Raw genomic sequence first — 12,983 nt, 5'->3', positions numbered from 1 at the left:
TTGCACGGTTAAGTTTTCCCTACTATGAAAATTATCCCGTGATGTATATTTCAAGGTTTTTCTTTTTAGACGTTTGTTGTCATACAAAAGATGTCAATGATTGATACGAGAGCAATGATTAGTCGGAATTGGGGACAGAAACGTTCTATTAATAACACTAGAACACACCCGCGAAATCGCGGGCATTCAGAGCGTGGTTGAAAGTATGTAAGTGTTGTAGGAAGATTTAATGACTTGAGAATTTCAGGAATAGGTACTTGGGGACAGGAAAAAATCTTTTTTATCCCTTCTTCTTTATTTCCAAAATTCCCATTTTTTTGTTTTTATTAATTACAGTGTGAACATATATTTAGTATATTATGAACATGCAAGTCAGGAGCCTGTAAATAGTGGTTGTCGTTTGTTTACGTGTTACATATTTGTTTTTCGTTCATATTTTGAACATAAATAAAGCCGTTAGTTTTCTCGTTTGAATTATTTTACACTGTATTTCAGTCGGGGCCTTTTAATAGCTGACTATGCGGTATGGGCTTTGCTCATTGTTGAAGGCCGTACGGTGACCTATAGTTGTAAATTTCTGTGTCATTTTTGTCTCTTGTGGAGAACTGTCTCTTTGGCAATCCTACCACATCTTCTTTTTTTGTAATCAATGAAATTTTGTAAAAGATTTAATGACTGGAGAATTTCAGAAAAGGTATCAAAATTCAAAGGTACCTTGGGACAGGACACTTGTTTTCTAGCCCGGCTCATCCTTTTTTTCCCCAAATTCCCCTTTTTTCTATTAATTTTAATAACACATATATAATTTTAGTGCTTAAATGTATATTATGTACATTCATAACTATAAATTGCATATTTGTTTTTCGTTCATATGTTGTACATATAGATAAGGCCGTTAGTTTTCTCGATTGAATTGTTTTACATTGTCATTTTGGAGCCTTTTATAGCTGACTATGGGGTATGGGCTTTTCTCATTGTTGAAGGCCGTACGGTGACCTATAGTTGTTAATTTCTGTGTCATTTTTGTCTCTTGTGGAGAGCTGTCTCTTTGGCAAACATACCACATCTTCTTTCATTGAAATCAATAATTTTTGTAAAAGATTTAATGAATTTCAGAAAAGGTATCAAAAGTCATAGGTACATTGGGACATGACAGTTGTTTTTCTAGCCCGGCTCCTCCTTTTTCTCCCAAAAATTCCTCTTTGGTTTCTATTAATTTTAATAACACATGGATAATTTTAGCGCTTATCTGTATAGTATATACATTCATTACTATAAATAAAGTATTTGTTTTTACTTTCAATTCTCACTTTACTAATCGATCCACGGACCAGCTGTCACTGGTATATTAGACATACTCTCTCAATTAATAAACTCTGTGACCGCCGTGGATAGTTAACTTGAAAATGATGTCAGATAGAAAAATACTCTTTATTCGTAGTAAATGTATGTTCAAAGTATAAAGAAAACGCAAACCGGAAGTCTAATCTGACTTAAAATTTCATCCAATGTCGGAATAATATCCGGACGCTTTTTTTCTCGTTTTTCTCCCAAAATAACTCAATCTGAATAATCATATGAATGGATGACAAATGCGACTATGCCATGTACCTATAGGACATAGAGGCATGATGATTAATTTATTGTGGAAAGAAGAGAAGCGACACACAAAATGAGGTCTTCTCGTTTAATAGTATAGATTTCAACACAAAAAAATACGAAAGATTATTCTAAAATTGTTAACAAGCCCAACAAAATGAACATCCCACCTTCGTCCCCATCTCCACCAAAATCTTTCTTTGTTTCGCCACCTAAGGCTTTCGAAGCTTTTGTTTTGGTATTTATCAAATGAAAAAAAGTTAAGAAAATTTTGGTCAATGTAACGATAAATTATAATTACATTTCCTAAATTTTAGTTGTATACAGAATGTCTTGAAATCAATGCATTGCTAGAAATTGATCAAGTTCGTGACGTGATCATGCAAGGATATGCAAGTGAATCGTTTGCAAGTCAAAGTGCAAACACTGAGGAAGAGAGGGAAATCGTATCCAAATTAAGAGGTACTTTTTTTAAAAAGACATCAATTCTCTCAATAAGTACGCTTAACACATAGAAGTAATAGTACGGATTTACAAATATCGATTCCATTTTTAACACATCAGGAATGAAAAAAAGTTATCAGCTTACTCTTGATAAGATACTTCATAACTGTACAAACAACCCATATTAGAGTATCAATATGAAAAATATTAAATTATGTATTTTCCAAGCTTCAAAAAGGCCATGTGTTTACGGAATATATCTCACATAGCAATAGTATCTATTAAAATATTGAACGCATAAACGACAGCTAAGTTTTTGTTATATATAACTGTGAGTTCTGTGTCATATCATAGTATTTATTTTTCTCTCCGAAGACGTGTTTGCTGAAATTCGAGAAATAGGAAGATACATTGAGGGCAATCCTGATATAAAGGTTGTTATTGAAAGAATTGAAAACGCATATCAACAACTAGAAGAAGAGTCAAGATTTATTATATTTGTAAAAACCAGAGCAACAGCAATAGCCTTAGCAGAAAGACTTCCTGGTTATCTACGTAGTACCTACCTGACTGGTTCGCACAAATCTGTAGAAGAAGGAGGTAGTAACCTTTAAGTATATACAAAAATTAAAATCACGAAAATACTGAACTCCGAGGAAAATTCAATCGGAAAGTCCCTAATCACATGGCAAAATCAAATGACAAAACACATCAAACGAAAGGACAAATGAATTTTATGTTTGATAACAAGGTCTTAAGCCTAGCCAACATGGAGTCAAAGTGTTACGGAATGGTTAAGAGGGTGTGACACGAACCATCAAGCTTCCTCCCTAGAAATGATTGAAACTGCATTTTATGAAAATCACATGTTTGCTGCAGTTGTCAAATAAAACAAGGCTTATATATCAAACCATGGTTGGTTTTTTTGGCAATATTGCACTGTGTTCCCATGATTACCAATAAAACATAATTGAGAGTTTGAAATATTGTGTAATGTAATTTGTCTCAATTCCAAGGTCAGGAAGATGATGCATTAAGAAAATTGTCAAACAATTGATAGAACTACTTGAAAATCATAGAAACTGAGTTTATTTTGGTATAATTATTTGTTTCCATGGGAACTACTAAAATATTAACAGAGGTTACTAAAACTGATTCAAATGCCAAAAAAAAACAACAGATTAGCACCTTCATATTCAGATGGTCATTTAGAGCCGATTGTTCGAAAAATAAAATTTCCAAATTAAGCTTGATGATTCTTGACATTCTCTATTAAGTCAAAACAAGCAGTTTGAAACCGTGTTGTGCATATTAAGTTTCATTTTTAATTTTCATGCTTTTGTGTATATTCCAGGTATGTTTGCATATCAAATGCGTGTAGTTTTCTACAAAGTAATATAAACGGTAGTTTTTCGAATATAATACAATAATCTAGTGTAAGTTGTAAATAAAAAAAAAGTTAGCAGCCTTGTACCACTATTATAATAGTTGATAGGCTATCAAATTATTATTATTTGAAATCTAAAGAGATTTATAAAGAATTATATTTGCGCAAACAACACATTTGCATAAAAGATATTTGAAACCGTAGGAGTTGCAAGCATAACGTGAGGGTATCCTATTTGCACCTACGTCCCAGTCACACTGTCACGTTTCGGTTATCCCGTTTTGCTACTTTTTCAAAACGTAGCGAAACGGCAATATACGTAGCGAATCGTACCGATCAGTACTTAACACGGCTATATACGTACATGTAGCTATGCGTTGATTGATACGTGATCTGTCCCGTTTGTAGTGGTCAGCACAATACAAACGTGACTAAAAATAAAAACGTTGTAGGAACGTAGAAAAGCGCAGTAAAACGTGAAAGACAAGTAGAAATACGTATTAGAAACGTACTCGATCCGTACTAAGACGTTTTTGATTCTAATTACTAGGTGTTATTACGGTTTAGTACGTATCTGCTGTGTTTCATAAGGTTTTTGTATTTATGCGTTTCCCTCAGTTTTAGTTTGTTACCCTGATTTTGTTTTTTGTCCATGGATTTATGAGTTTGAACAGCGGTATACTACTGTTGCCTTTATTTTGTACGTTATATTACGCTTCATGGTACGCATTACTTGGTTTAATGACGCTTTGCTAAGCATTATTACGTGCCTATGCGTATTACGTCGTATGTTTATCTTCTTCTACGTATAATCAGATGTATAGATATAGGAAGATGTGGTATGAGTGTCAATGAGACAACTTTCCATCCGAGTAACAGTTCATAAAAATTAACCATTATAGGTCAAGGTTCGGCCTTCACCACGGGGCCTTGTGTCACGCCGAACAGCAAGGTAAAAAAGGGCCCAAAAAATTACTAGTGTAAAACCATTTAAACGGGAAAACCAACGGTCTAATCTATATAAAAACGAGAAACACTTATGAACCACATAAACAGACGACAAGCACTGCACATCAGATAATCATATTTTCTGCGAATTGCTAAAATATTTTCTTAGTCTAAAAGCAAGATGAACAGACAACGGATGGAATTGATAAATTGTGCATTATTATTACACAGTTATTTCAATAAATCGTTGTCAAATCTATCCCAGCATCCATGTAACTGCATAGATCACAAGATTTTTCAAACATCTTTTTAGATTAATTAGAATAAACGAATTGACCATGGTCAACTTCCATTGCCAGGAGCCCAAGCCAATGCATGTGACACTTATTCTAAAAATACTGTATTTTTTTAAGAGACTCGACACCTCGTGATATGTTTGTCTAAAACTTTTCTATACTTTTCTTTTTGTTTTTCATGTTTATCAATATAACAAACACAGTATAGAATATGTTTTCATAGTTTGCAGTTGATGTTAATTGCCAAGATGTCGGTGTCTTTCAAGTTTTTAAGCCTAGGGAAAGCGAAAAGAGGTATTTTTATAAAAAAAAAAGGTTTTCTTTTCGTCGTCTTTTAATGTATCCAAGTGTTTTAAAATATTGTTCTCTATGTATTGCAAACACTGTGGAAAATACCAAGGAACAAGACAGTAATACAGATTTGAGTTTAACTATCAATGTGTCATTTCTTTGTTGTACAGTCACTTCCTTATAACAGTTTAATTTCATTTCTAAATATTTTTTTTAATAAGGCGTTCAGAAAATAACGCATATTGTGTTTGAAAATCTACTGCATCGTTCGTACATCTCTTAAAGCGATCAAAGCTTTTCTCCTTGACTTTTTAGAGTTACTTCGGTTCCTCTCTGTATCTCTGTCTTTCCTGAATTTTATAATTAAGGACGCCGTTTCATAGGTCAATGATCACTTCGTAGTGACACGTGATACTGCGTAGTTTAACCGTAGTTTACCGAATAAGAAACGTACTGTCCCCTTGTTATACGTTCTGAAACATAGTTCAACGTAGTTTATACGTAATAAAACGCATTAAAACTTAATAGTGCCCCGTGTATTCATTAAAAAAGAATAACAAAACGTAACAATACATAGACGAACGGATCAAAACATGGCATAACCTTGTAAAACGTATGGACCGTTAAAAAGTGATAAAAAATTAATGAAACGTAGCATTTCTAAACGTACTAAAACCTAGCTGTCTAAACGCGACAGTATGACTGGGGCTTAATTACACCAACATTTGTTTATGACCCAGACAAAAGTTTTCATTTTGTGTTTGATTTGTAGATGAATCCTTAATTACTCTTTGATTACACCAATTACATTCTGAATCATAGAAAAATGGGTTGAACTGACCTCAAACGATCCATGCTTATGTAATGAGGAGTACCCAAAGCATCCAAGCTTTATTCACATCCTCAAAACGGAATAGTTGAAGTTTTGTTTAATGTCAGAACAATTTGACAATATTCTGTGCTATTATTTTTTTTTATGGATTATGGATGCCTGCTACGCAATTTTTAAGGACTTTCTTTTTGTAAACGTTGCATGGCTACGTTTTGGTAGATTTCATTTTATCCGGTAAATAAAGGCAACAGTAGTATACCGCTGTTCGAAACTCGTAAATCGATTGAAAACGAAAAAAAATTCGGGTTACAAACTTCAACTGAGGGAAACGCTTCAATTATAAGAGGGAAACAACGACACAACAGAAACACAACGTTAAAATGTAACACACACATAAATGAACCATTATATAACAATGGTCTTTTTCCTGACGTGGTACAGGACATTTTAAGAACAAAATAGTGGTTGAACCTGGTTTTGTGGCATGCCAAGCCTCCTGCTCTGATGGCAAGGTTAAATATAACATTTAAATGACAACATTACATGACAGGCCTACAATACAAATACATGGGAGAACATATAGGACAGAGAAACGCACGAATAATAGCTAACAAAAGGTACCAGCTTTAAAATTTAATACGCCAGACGTGCATTTCGTCCACACAAGACAAACCAGTGACGCCCAGGTGAAAAACAGTTCGAAAGCCAAAACAAGTTGAAGAGCGCTGAGGACCAAAAACGTATATGGTTATACGTATATTTGCTTCATGCATGCATCAAATATAATATTGCCCCACATTCTGAGAGAAAGTATCAATGCTTTAGAGCTGACCTCGGGAACGACACTACTATCATAAGTTTATGTAATATATGACAAAAAAAGGTTTCTTATAGAAAAACATTGTAAAGTGAATTAAAAACGTTCCAGTTATCATTGATATGGTCATATTTATGGATTTACTGTTTACAAAACCAGTAATTTTTGAAATACTAAGGCTTTTCTGAGGAACAAATTACCTTAGCTGTATTTGGCAAAACCTTTAGGAATTTTGGTCCTCAATGCTCTTCAACTTTGTATTTTATTTGGCCTTTTTAAGTTTTTTGTATTCGAGCGTCACTGATCAATCTTTTGTGGACGAAACGCGCGTCTTGCGTAAATACAAAATTTAATCCTGATATCTATGATGATTTTATTTACAAAAATAATACTTGTCCTTACTACATTTCATGTTTGAATACCAGGTCGCCCTCCTGACCAACAGATAGATGTCTTGGAGAAGTTTCGAAATGGTGAACATTTGTGCATTGTTGCAACGTCAGTAGGATGTGAAGGGCTTGATGTTCCACAATGTAATATGATGATCCGTTATAGATTTAGTGCAGATGAAATAAGCAGCTTGCAAATGCGTGGTATGAATTATTTAATAATTTACATTTCTTCTCTCACTTTTGCAATATATCATGACATCAAATAGACAAATATGTATGTATCAATGCATTCAAATAAATGCAGTTGATACATGGAAAACATATTTCAGATATAAACAAACATATAGAACAAACTACTTTTACAAATGATTAATTACATTTCATTACATCAAAGAATACCTCAATTAAATCCCAATGTATTGTAAGAACACAGATATTTCTAAAAAAAAAGTATAAGTTGCAAGTCTCTTTTATTTTGTGCAATTGAATCGACAGTTTCAATGTACTTAAAATGAGATAAATCTTTATGGTTTTATCATCAGTCCAAGCTGAGATAACATTTTATGTTGTTCAACTTCGGTTGATCTTGCAGGTATTTAAAAAATATAATACTCGAGCATGGGCATTTATGATTCAATTAATTACACATACAAAGATAATATGACTTAACTATTTTTTGTGATATTGGTTGGTGAGTCTGGGACAACCTATCAATGTGAAGTTCGGGGAGAATATTTGTAATACTTACATTTAGCTTTATCCATATCACAACACAAGTTTACGTGTGTAAATGTTCGTAATGACTACTGAAAAACAATTCAAGCCAGAAAACCAAAAGTTTGATGTATGTATACATCTATTTGCAAAAAACAAATACAACAAACAACAACAGACCCCAACTATTGAATTGCAAGCTCCTGACATTGTACAGGCACATACAGAATGTGTCAGGGTTTAAAATGTTTAATAGTACATTATTGTCCCCCTATCCTGGGACAGTGATGTAAGAGAAAAGCGTAAGACAAAACTATACAAATCGATTGGAAAGGGCAACTAAAGTATGTTTTCTTTTGACATTGGCGTTGTCTGTTCGTATTGGACTTATGGGTTTCAATGGCCCTTTTGTATCTTTTGTCTTTCTGTTTTAAATCATAGATCATATTATCAATATATATATATTAAGATCAAGTATTATGCATTATAAAAATTAAAGTTCATGCAATTCACATTAGAATCACTATGATCACTTTAGAATAAATACTATAAAAAGTAAATAATTACCAAATGGCCAATTCATTTAAGATGGTACCAAACACCATGACTAAAACTAATTTGGCTCGTTTCATATTCATTTTTTACAAAATATTTAATTTGACCCTTTGACAACAATATCAAAATTTCAAAAACTTGAACAACACACTTTCTTGGGAAAATTTCATTGGATATATAGCAGTTTGATATACACTAATTTTGATCATTGAGAAGCTTAATTTTTCCTTAACAATACAACGTGATTTAAACGTTAAGCTAATTTTACTGAGTTATATCCTTGTAGTGTTAGGGGCACCCTTAAAAGACAAATTCCGACAAAATCAAGCCAAACCTACAACATGTACAAATATCAATCAATGAAATAAAAATGATAATCTTAATCTTGTGTCGTTGTTCTCCTCTTATATTTAATGCGTTACCCTCAGTTTCAATTTGTCGCCCCGATTTTGTTTTTTGTCCATGGATTTATGAGTTTTTAACAGCGGTATACTACTGTTGCCTTTATTTAATATCAGCAGAATTAAACACAAAATCGAAATAAAGATAATTCAGAAATTGGACAAAAAAGATTTTAACTATACTAATGTCACCATCTTTTTTCTTGCTGCTCAAATATAAGGTAGATGCTGATATAAAGGAATAAACACTTGTATTTAAATGTATAGGTAGAGTACGCAAAAAGGAAGGCCAAGAAGTGATAGTTGGTACAACAAAGGAATTTGAGACTGAAAAGAAAAACATCCAGAGGCAGTATCTAATGACACAAGCTATAGACGAAGTTTCCAAACTTAATATCACCAGAGATATAGCTATAGCAGAGAAACTAATATATGAAAAAGAAGAAAGCGAAAGAAGAAAACAACAAATGAAGATGAGTAAAAAAAGAAACGGAGTTTTTTCTGTTAAATGTAAATATTGCGGAGTCTTAATCACTGATGATAATTTATTACGACATGTTAATGAGAAAATGTTCATTGTTTGCAATAATACAATTCTTACAAGAATAAGGAGGGTACCATTCCCTAAAAAGAAGCAAACTGAATTTGATGGCTGTAAAAAACTAGATAAAGTATTTGGATTGCAGTGTCAACATAGATGGGGTTCGATAATCATCTACAAGGAGAGTGAATTTGTTGCGTTATCACAAGACTATATCAAGGTATTTGATCCTCAAACAGATTCATTTATAGACTGTGAAAAATGGTGTGATCTTCCATTCAAAATACAGGAACTGACAAACGATGATTTCATCAATTACAATAAAATGCCTGTTGCAATGTGATATGATTTATACAATAATTTATCAGTGTATATATGTTTTGATGACGTTGTTTATAAGAAAATGCCTATACCAAGTCAGGCATATGACAGTTGTTATCCATTTGTTTGACATGTTTGAGCTTTTGATTTTGCCATTTGATTAGGGACTTTCCGTTTTAAATATTCCTCGGAGTTCAGTATTTTTGTGATTTTACTTTTAAATAGGTTTAGCAGTTACAAATTTATGTGCATTGTTTGTAAATCATTGAAATAAATACATGTTTCACAATAATCAGATTATCAATATTTCGTTATGATCAACTTATTTTATTTTGTAAATAAATTTTCGTCAAAACCGTAAGGTCTTGTAAGCATTGTATATTAAAGAATCAGATAGCTTGAGCAATATATGAGCATTTAAAGCAATCGATACAAAATGTCTTCCATCGTTAACTTTTACAAACATCTTCTCATTAGAAACTACAGCGACAAAACACAACTTTGCCACAATCATTATCAGAAGTTCTAGTTTAAAGAAATGTGTCAATTGACCCCGACTGCCAACCAACATGGCTAAAAAAGAACATCAAGGTGACATCCAAGTTTTTTCTACTGTTCTGCAAACTATTATAAGTAGAGAAAAAACTGACTGGGACAAAACATGTCAGAGTGGTGAGCTCTTCAAATTGTCAATATACGTCAAAACTATCAGACAACTTCTTGTATTAATTATTTCCCTTAAAGGATAAATGTAATCCTTGTTTTTTTCTTTCATTTTTGCCTTCTATCTTGAAAACTAAAATAGATAGAGAGAAACTTCAAAATGCAATTATAATCAACATGACAAGTTCTACAAATGGGTTTGCATGGTAGAAATCGTCAGTCGACTTCTCATGACGAATTTTACCAATTTGTGTGTTTTTTGCCTTATATCTTAGATAGAAACATAAATAAGTCAAGAAAACTAGCAAGACAAGATCTATATTTAAGGCAATATGGGGGAATCGTTGAATTCCGACTCCTTATAGGAATTAATGTCCTTTGATGACGATACTTATAATTAATCTGTGTTGCTTATATGTTAAAAATTGTAATAGATAATAAGAGACTTTGATAAAAAAAAAAAGATATGATCAACAAGGCAAATTCTACTAACAAGTAAAATTTTGCTGATATAAAAAGTAGACTGTCACTCGTTGTAGAAGTAATTGCTCTTAACTGAGGATTTGTTTATCCTCTTTTGGTTCTTTGGACAAAATCTAAAAAGAAAAGGGACACTTCACAGATTAAGTTATCAGTAATACAAGACTAACACAACATAGATTTCTGTCATGAATTCTCTTCTCGTCTACAATGTTGGAGAGATCTTTTGTTGAATATATATGCTCAAAGAAAAAGGTGAGTGACACAGACTCTTTAGAGCCTCTAGTTTTCCTTTTCAATAACATGTTATTAAAATAAAGGGACTCTTTGCAAACCTTAACTCATTTTTATGTGACCTGTACAGGCTATCCTTTTTAAATGATATATATTTATCTGACATGCCGCATTTTGTTAGGGAAAAACAAGTTTAACGTCATAGGAAGGGGTCGGGTTTTTTTGGGTCTCGAGTAAGAATAAAAAATCGCGCAACATGTTTTTTGGAAGTTGTTCTACATTATCAATAAAAAAAAATTTCAATATGGAGGTATGATATGGTTGTCACAAATCAACTGTTCCCCAGAGACAAAAGGACGTTGTTGTATTAACTTATATATAGATAAGTCTCCGTACGGCCTTCACTAATGAGAAATAAACAATCTCGTATAGCTATAAAAAAAAAGTGTTTGTATGTAATGTAAAAGACGTTCTAAGTTGCCAAACGTGTATTTGATCCTGTTTTCAATATTTTGGATAATACAATACGTTTAAACTATCTGGCAACATTAATGCATTAAGTTATAAAGTAAACATGCATTCCTTCTGTATTACCTATTATGATGAGGCTCGGCTATGGTTATTGAACCTTAAGCAATTTGATTAAATTAAGTTATAATGAGTTTAATTTCAAACTGTTCATGTTTTTCATACATTTATACTGAATATTTTAGAACTTATTTGAATGTGTACAAATGTGTACAAACTTTAATAACATTTAAAATGGACACTGGACAAGTTTATAATGCATTTTTCAATGAAATTAAAGGAACGAAAGTTACATGTAAGAATTGCCACAGTGTCTTCTTATATTTTCACTACATTTTCTACACAGTTAAATTAGTTTTAATTTTTAATAGCGAATTCCTAAAAAAAAAGTTTATTTATAAAACAGATTGATTGATTAATTGTTGTTATTTTTACGACACTTTTAAGCTCCTTTTTATTGTTATTTCGTACCTGACGGTTTTTGTTGGCGGAAGAAGCCGGAGTTCCCGAAGAAAACTCTCGAAATTCGATACAAAACAGACGTTATATTTTATTAAAAAGAGAAATACCCTTATATATTTTCTGCATGGCTACGCAAGATGAAATTATAAATTGATTTAGATTACAAAACAATGGATGACTGCCGTACCCGAATTTTTGACATTTCTACCTATTTTGTCCATTTTTCTTACTCATCCATTGTTGTCAATATAATGAAATTATATGCCATTGTAACACAATTGAGAGGTTCAGCATTTTTGCCCCAATCGTTTTTTACATTCATTTGCAGTGTTTGAACTTTCGATTTTGCCGTTTGATAAGGAACCTTCCGATTTAAATTTTTCTGGTACTTAAGTATTATTGTTGATTTACTTTTTTAAAAACCTTTAACAGATTTAGTTTCTATGCTTGTCAATGTTTACGTAAGTACCCAACGATTACGATGTCTACATGTTTTATTGAATGTACGTGTGTTCCTGTTATCTTAAAATTGTCAAAGATATATAATAGTAAATTTTAATAGCTAAAATGAAAAGTCAGATAAGATCTACAAATAAATCAAATGATTGAAATCGTTCATCGACTCCTTCGATGACAACTTTTGTAGCATGTGTTTCAGTTGCATTTTGTAATAACAAAAAAGAATTACAAATTAGTCAACAAGTGCAGAATCGTCAACGAATTTCTTAGCATACTCATTGATCTTAAACGACAATTTTTCAACCATTTGTTACGACTTTGTCTTTAACCTTAAATCAATAAATGAGAGAGATAAACGTAAAATGGTAAACATGATCCACAAGATAAGATTTACAAATATGTTAAAATTAATCAACTGTTAAAGGGTTTATATTAGTGCCTTTAATATTATAAACATTTCTACTTGAAATGTTTTGTTCTTTTTGTCTTTGCTCCTTTATTTAAGAGCTATAATACAAAGATGTTAATGTGAATACCGAAAAAGGTCAGTAAATAGTTATCAAAGGTACAAACAGATTTACAAATAAATAAACTTGTCTCGATTCCTCAGTTGACTCCT

General features: G+C 32.1%; 1 protein-coding gene across 2 annotated transcripts in view; it reads left to right on the top strand.

The window, feature by feature from the left end:
* LOC143044802 (ATP-dependent RNA helicase DHX58-like) overlaps window positions 1-9,899 on the top strand; it is a 49,465-nt gene extending 39,566 nt beyond the window's left edge. For both annotated transcript variants that reach the window (XM_076216967.1, XM_076216966.1), the window contains exons 11-14: window positions 1,917-2,061; window positions 2,419-2,643; window positions 7,040-7,207; window positions 8,944-9,899. In XM_076216967.1, the coding sequence (XP_076073082.1) occupies window positions 1,917-2,061; window positions 2,419-2,643; window positions 7,040-7,207; window positions 8,944-9,560 (1,155 nt within the window). In that variant the 3' untranslated portion in view covers window positions 9,561-9,899. The remainder of the gene's footprint in view (window positions 1-1,916; window positions 2,062-2,418; window positions 2,644-7,039; window positions 7,208-8,943) is intronic.
* The last annotated feature ends 3,084 nt before the right edge of the window (window positions 9,900-12,983 follow it).

Source organism: Mytilus galloprovincialis, chromosome 9 (assembly GCF_965363235.1).
Source record: "Mytilus galloprovincialis chromosome 9, xbMytGall1.hap1.1, whole genome shotgun sequence".
NCBI lineage: Eukaryota > Metazoa > Mollusca > Bivalvia > Mytilida > Mytilidae > Mytilus > Mytilus galloprovincialis.
Note: the sequence above shows the minus strand (reverse complement) of the source record. Positions and strands in the feature narration are given on the sequence as shown.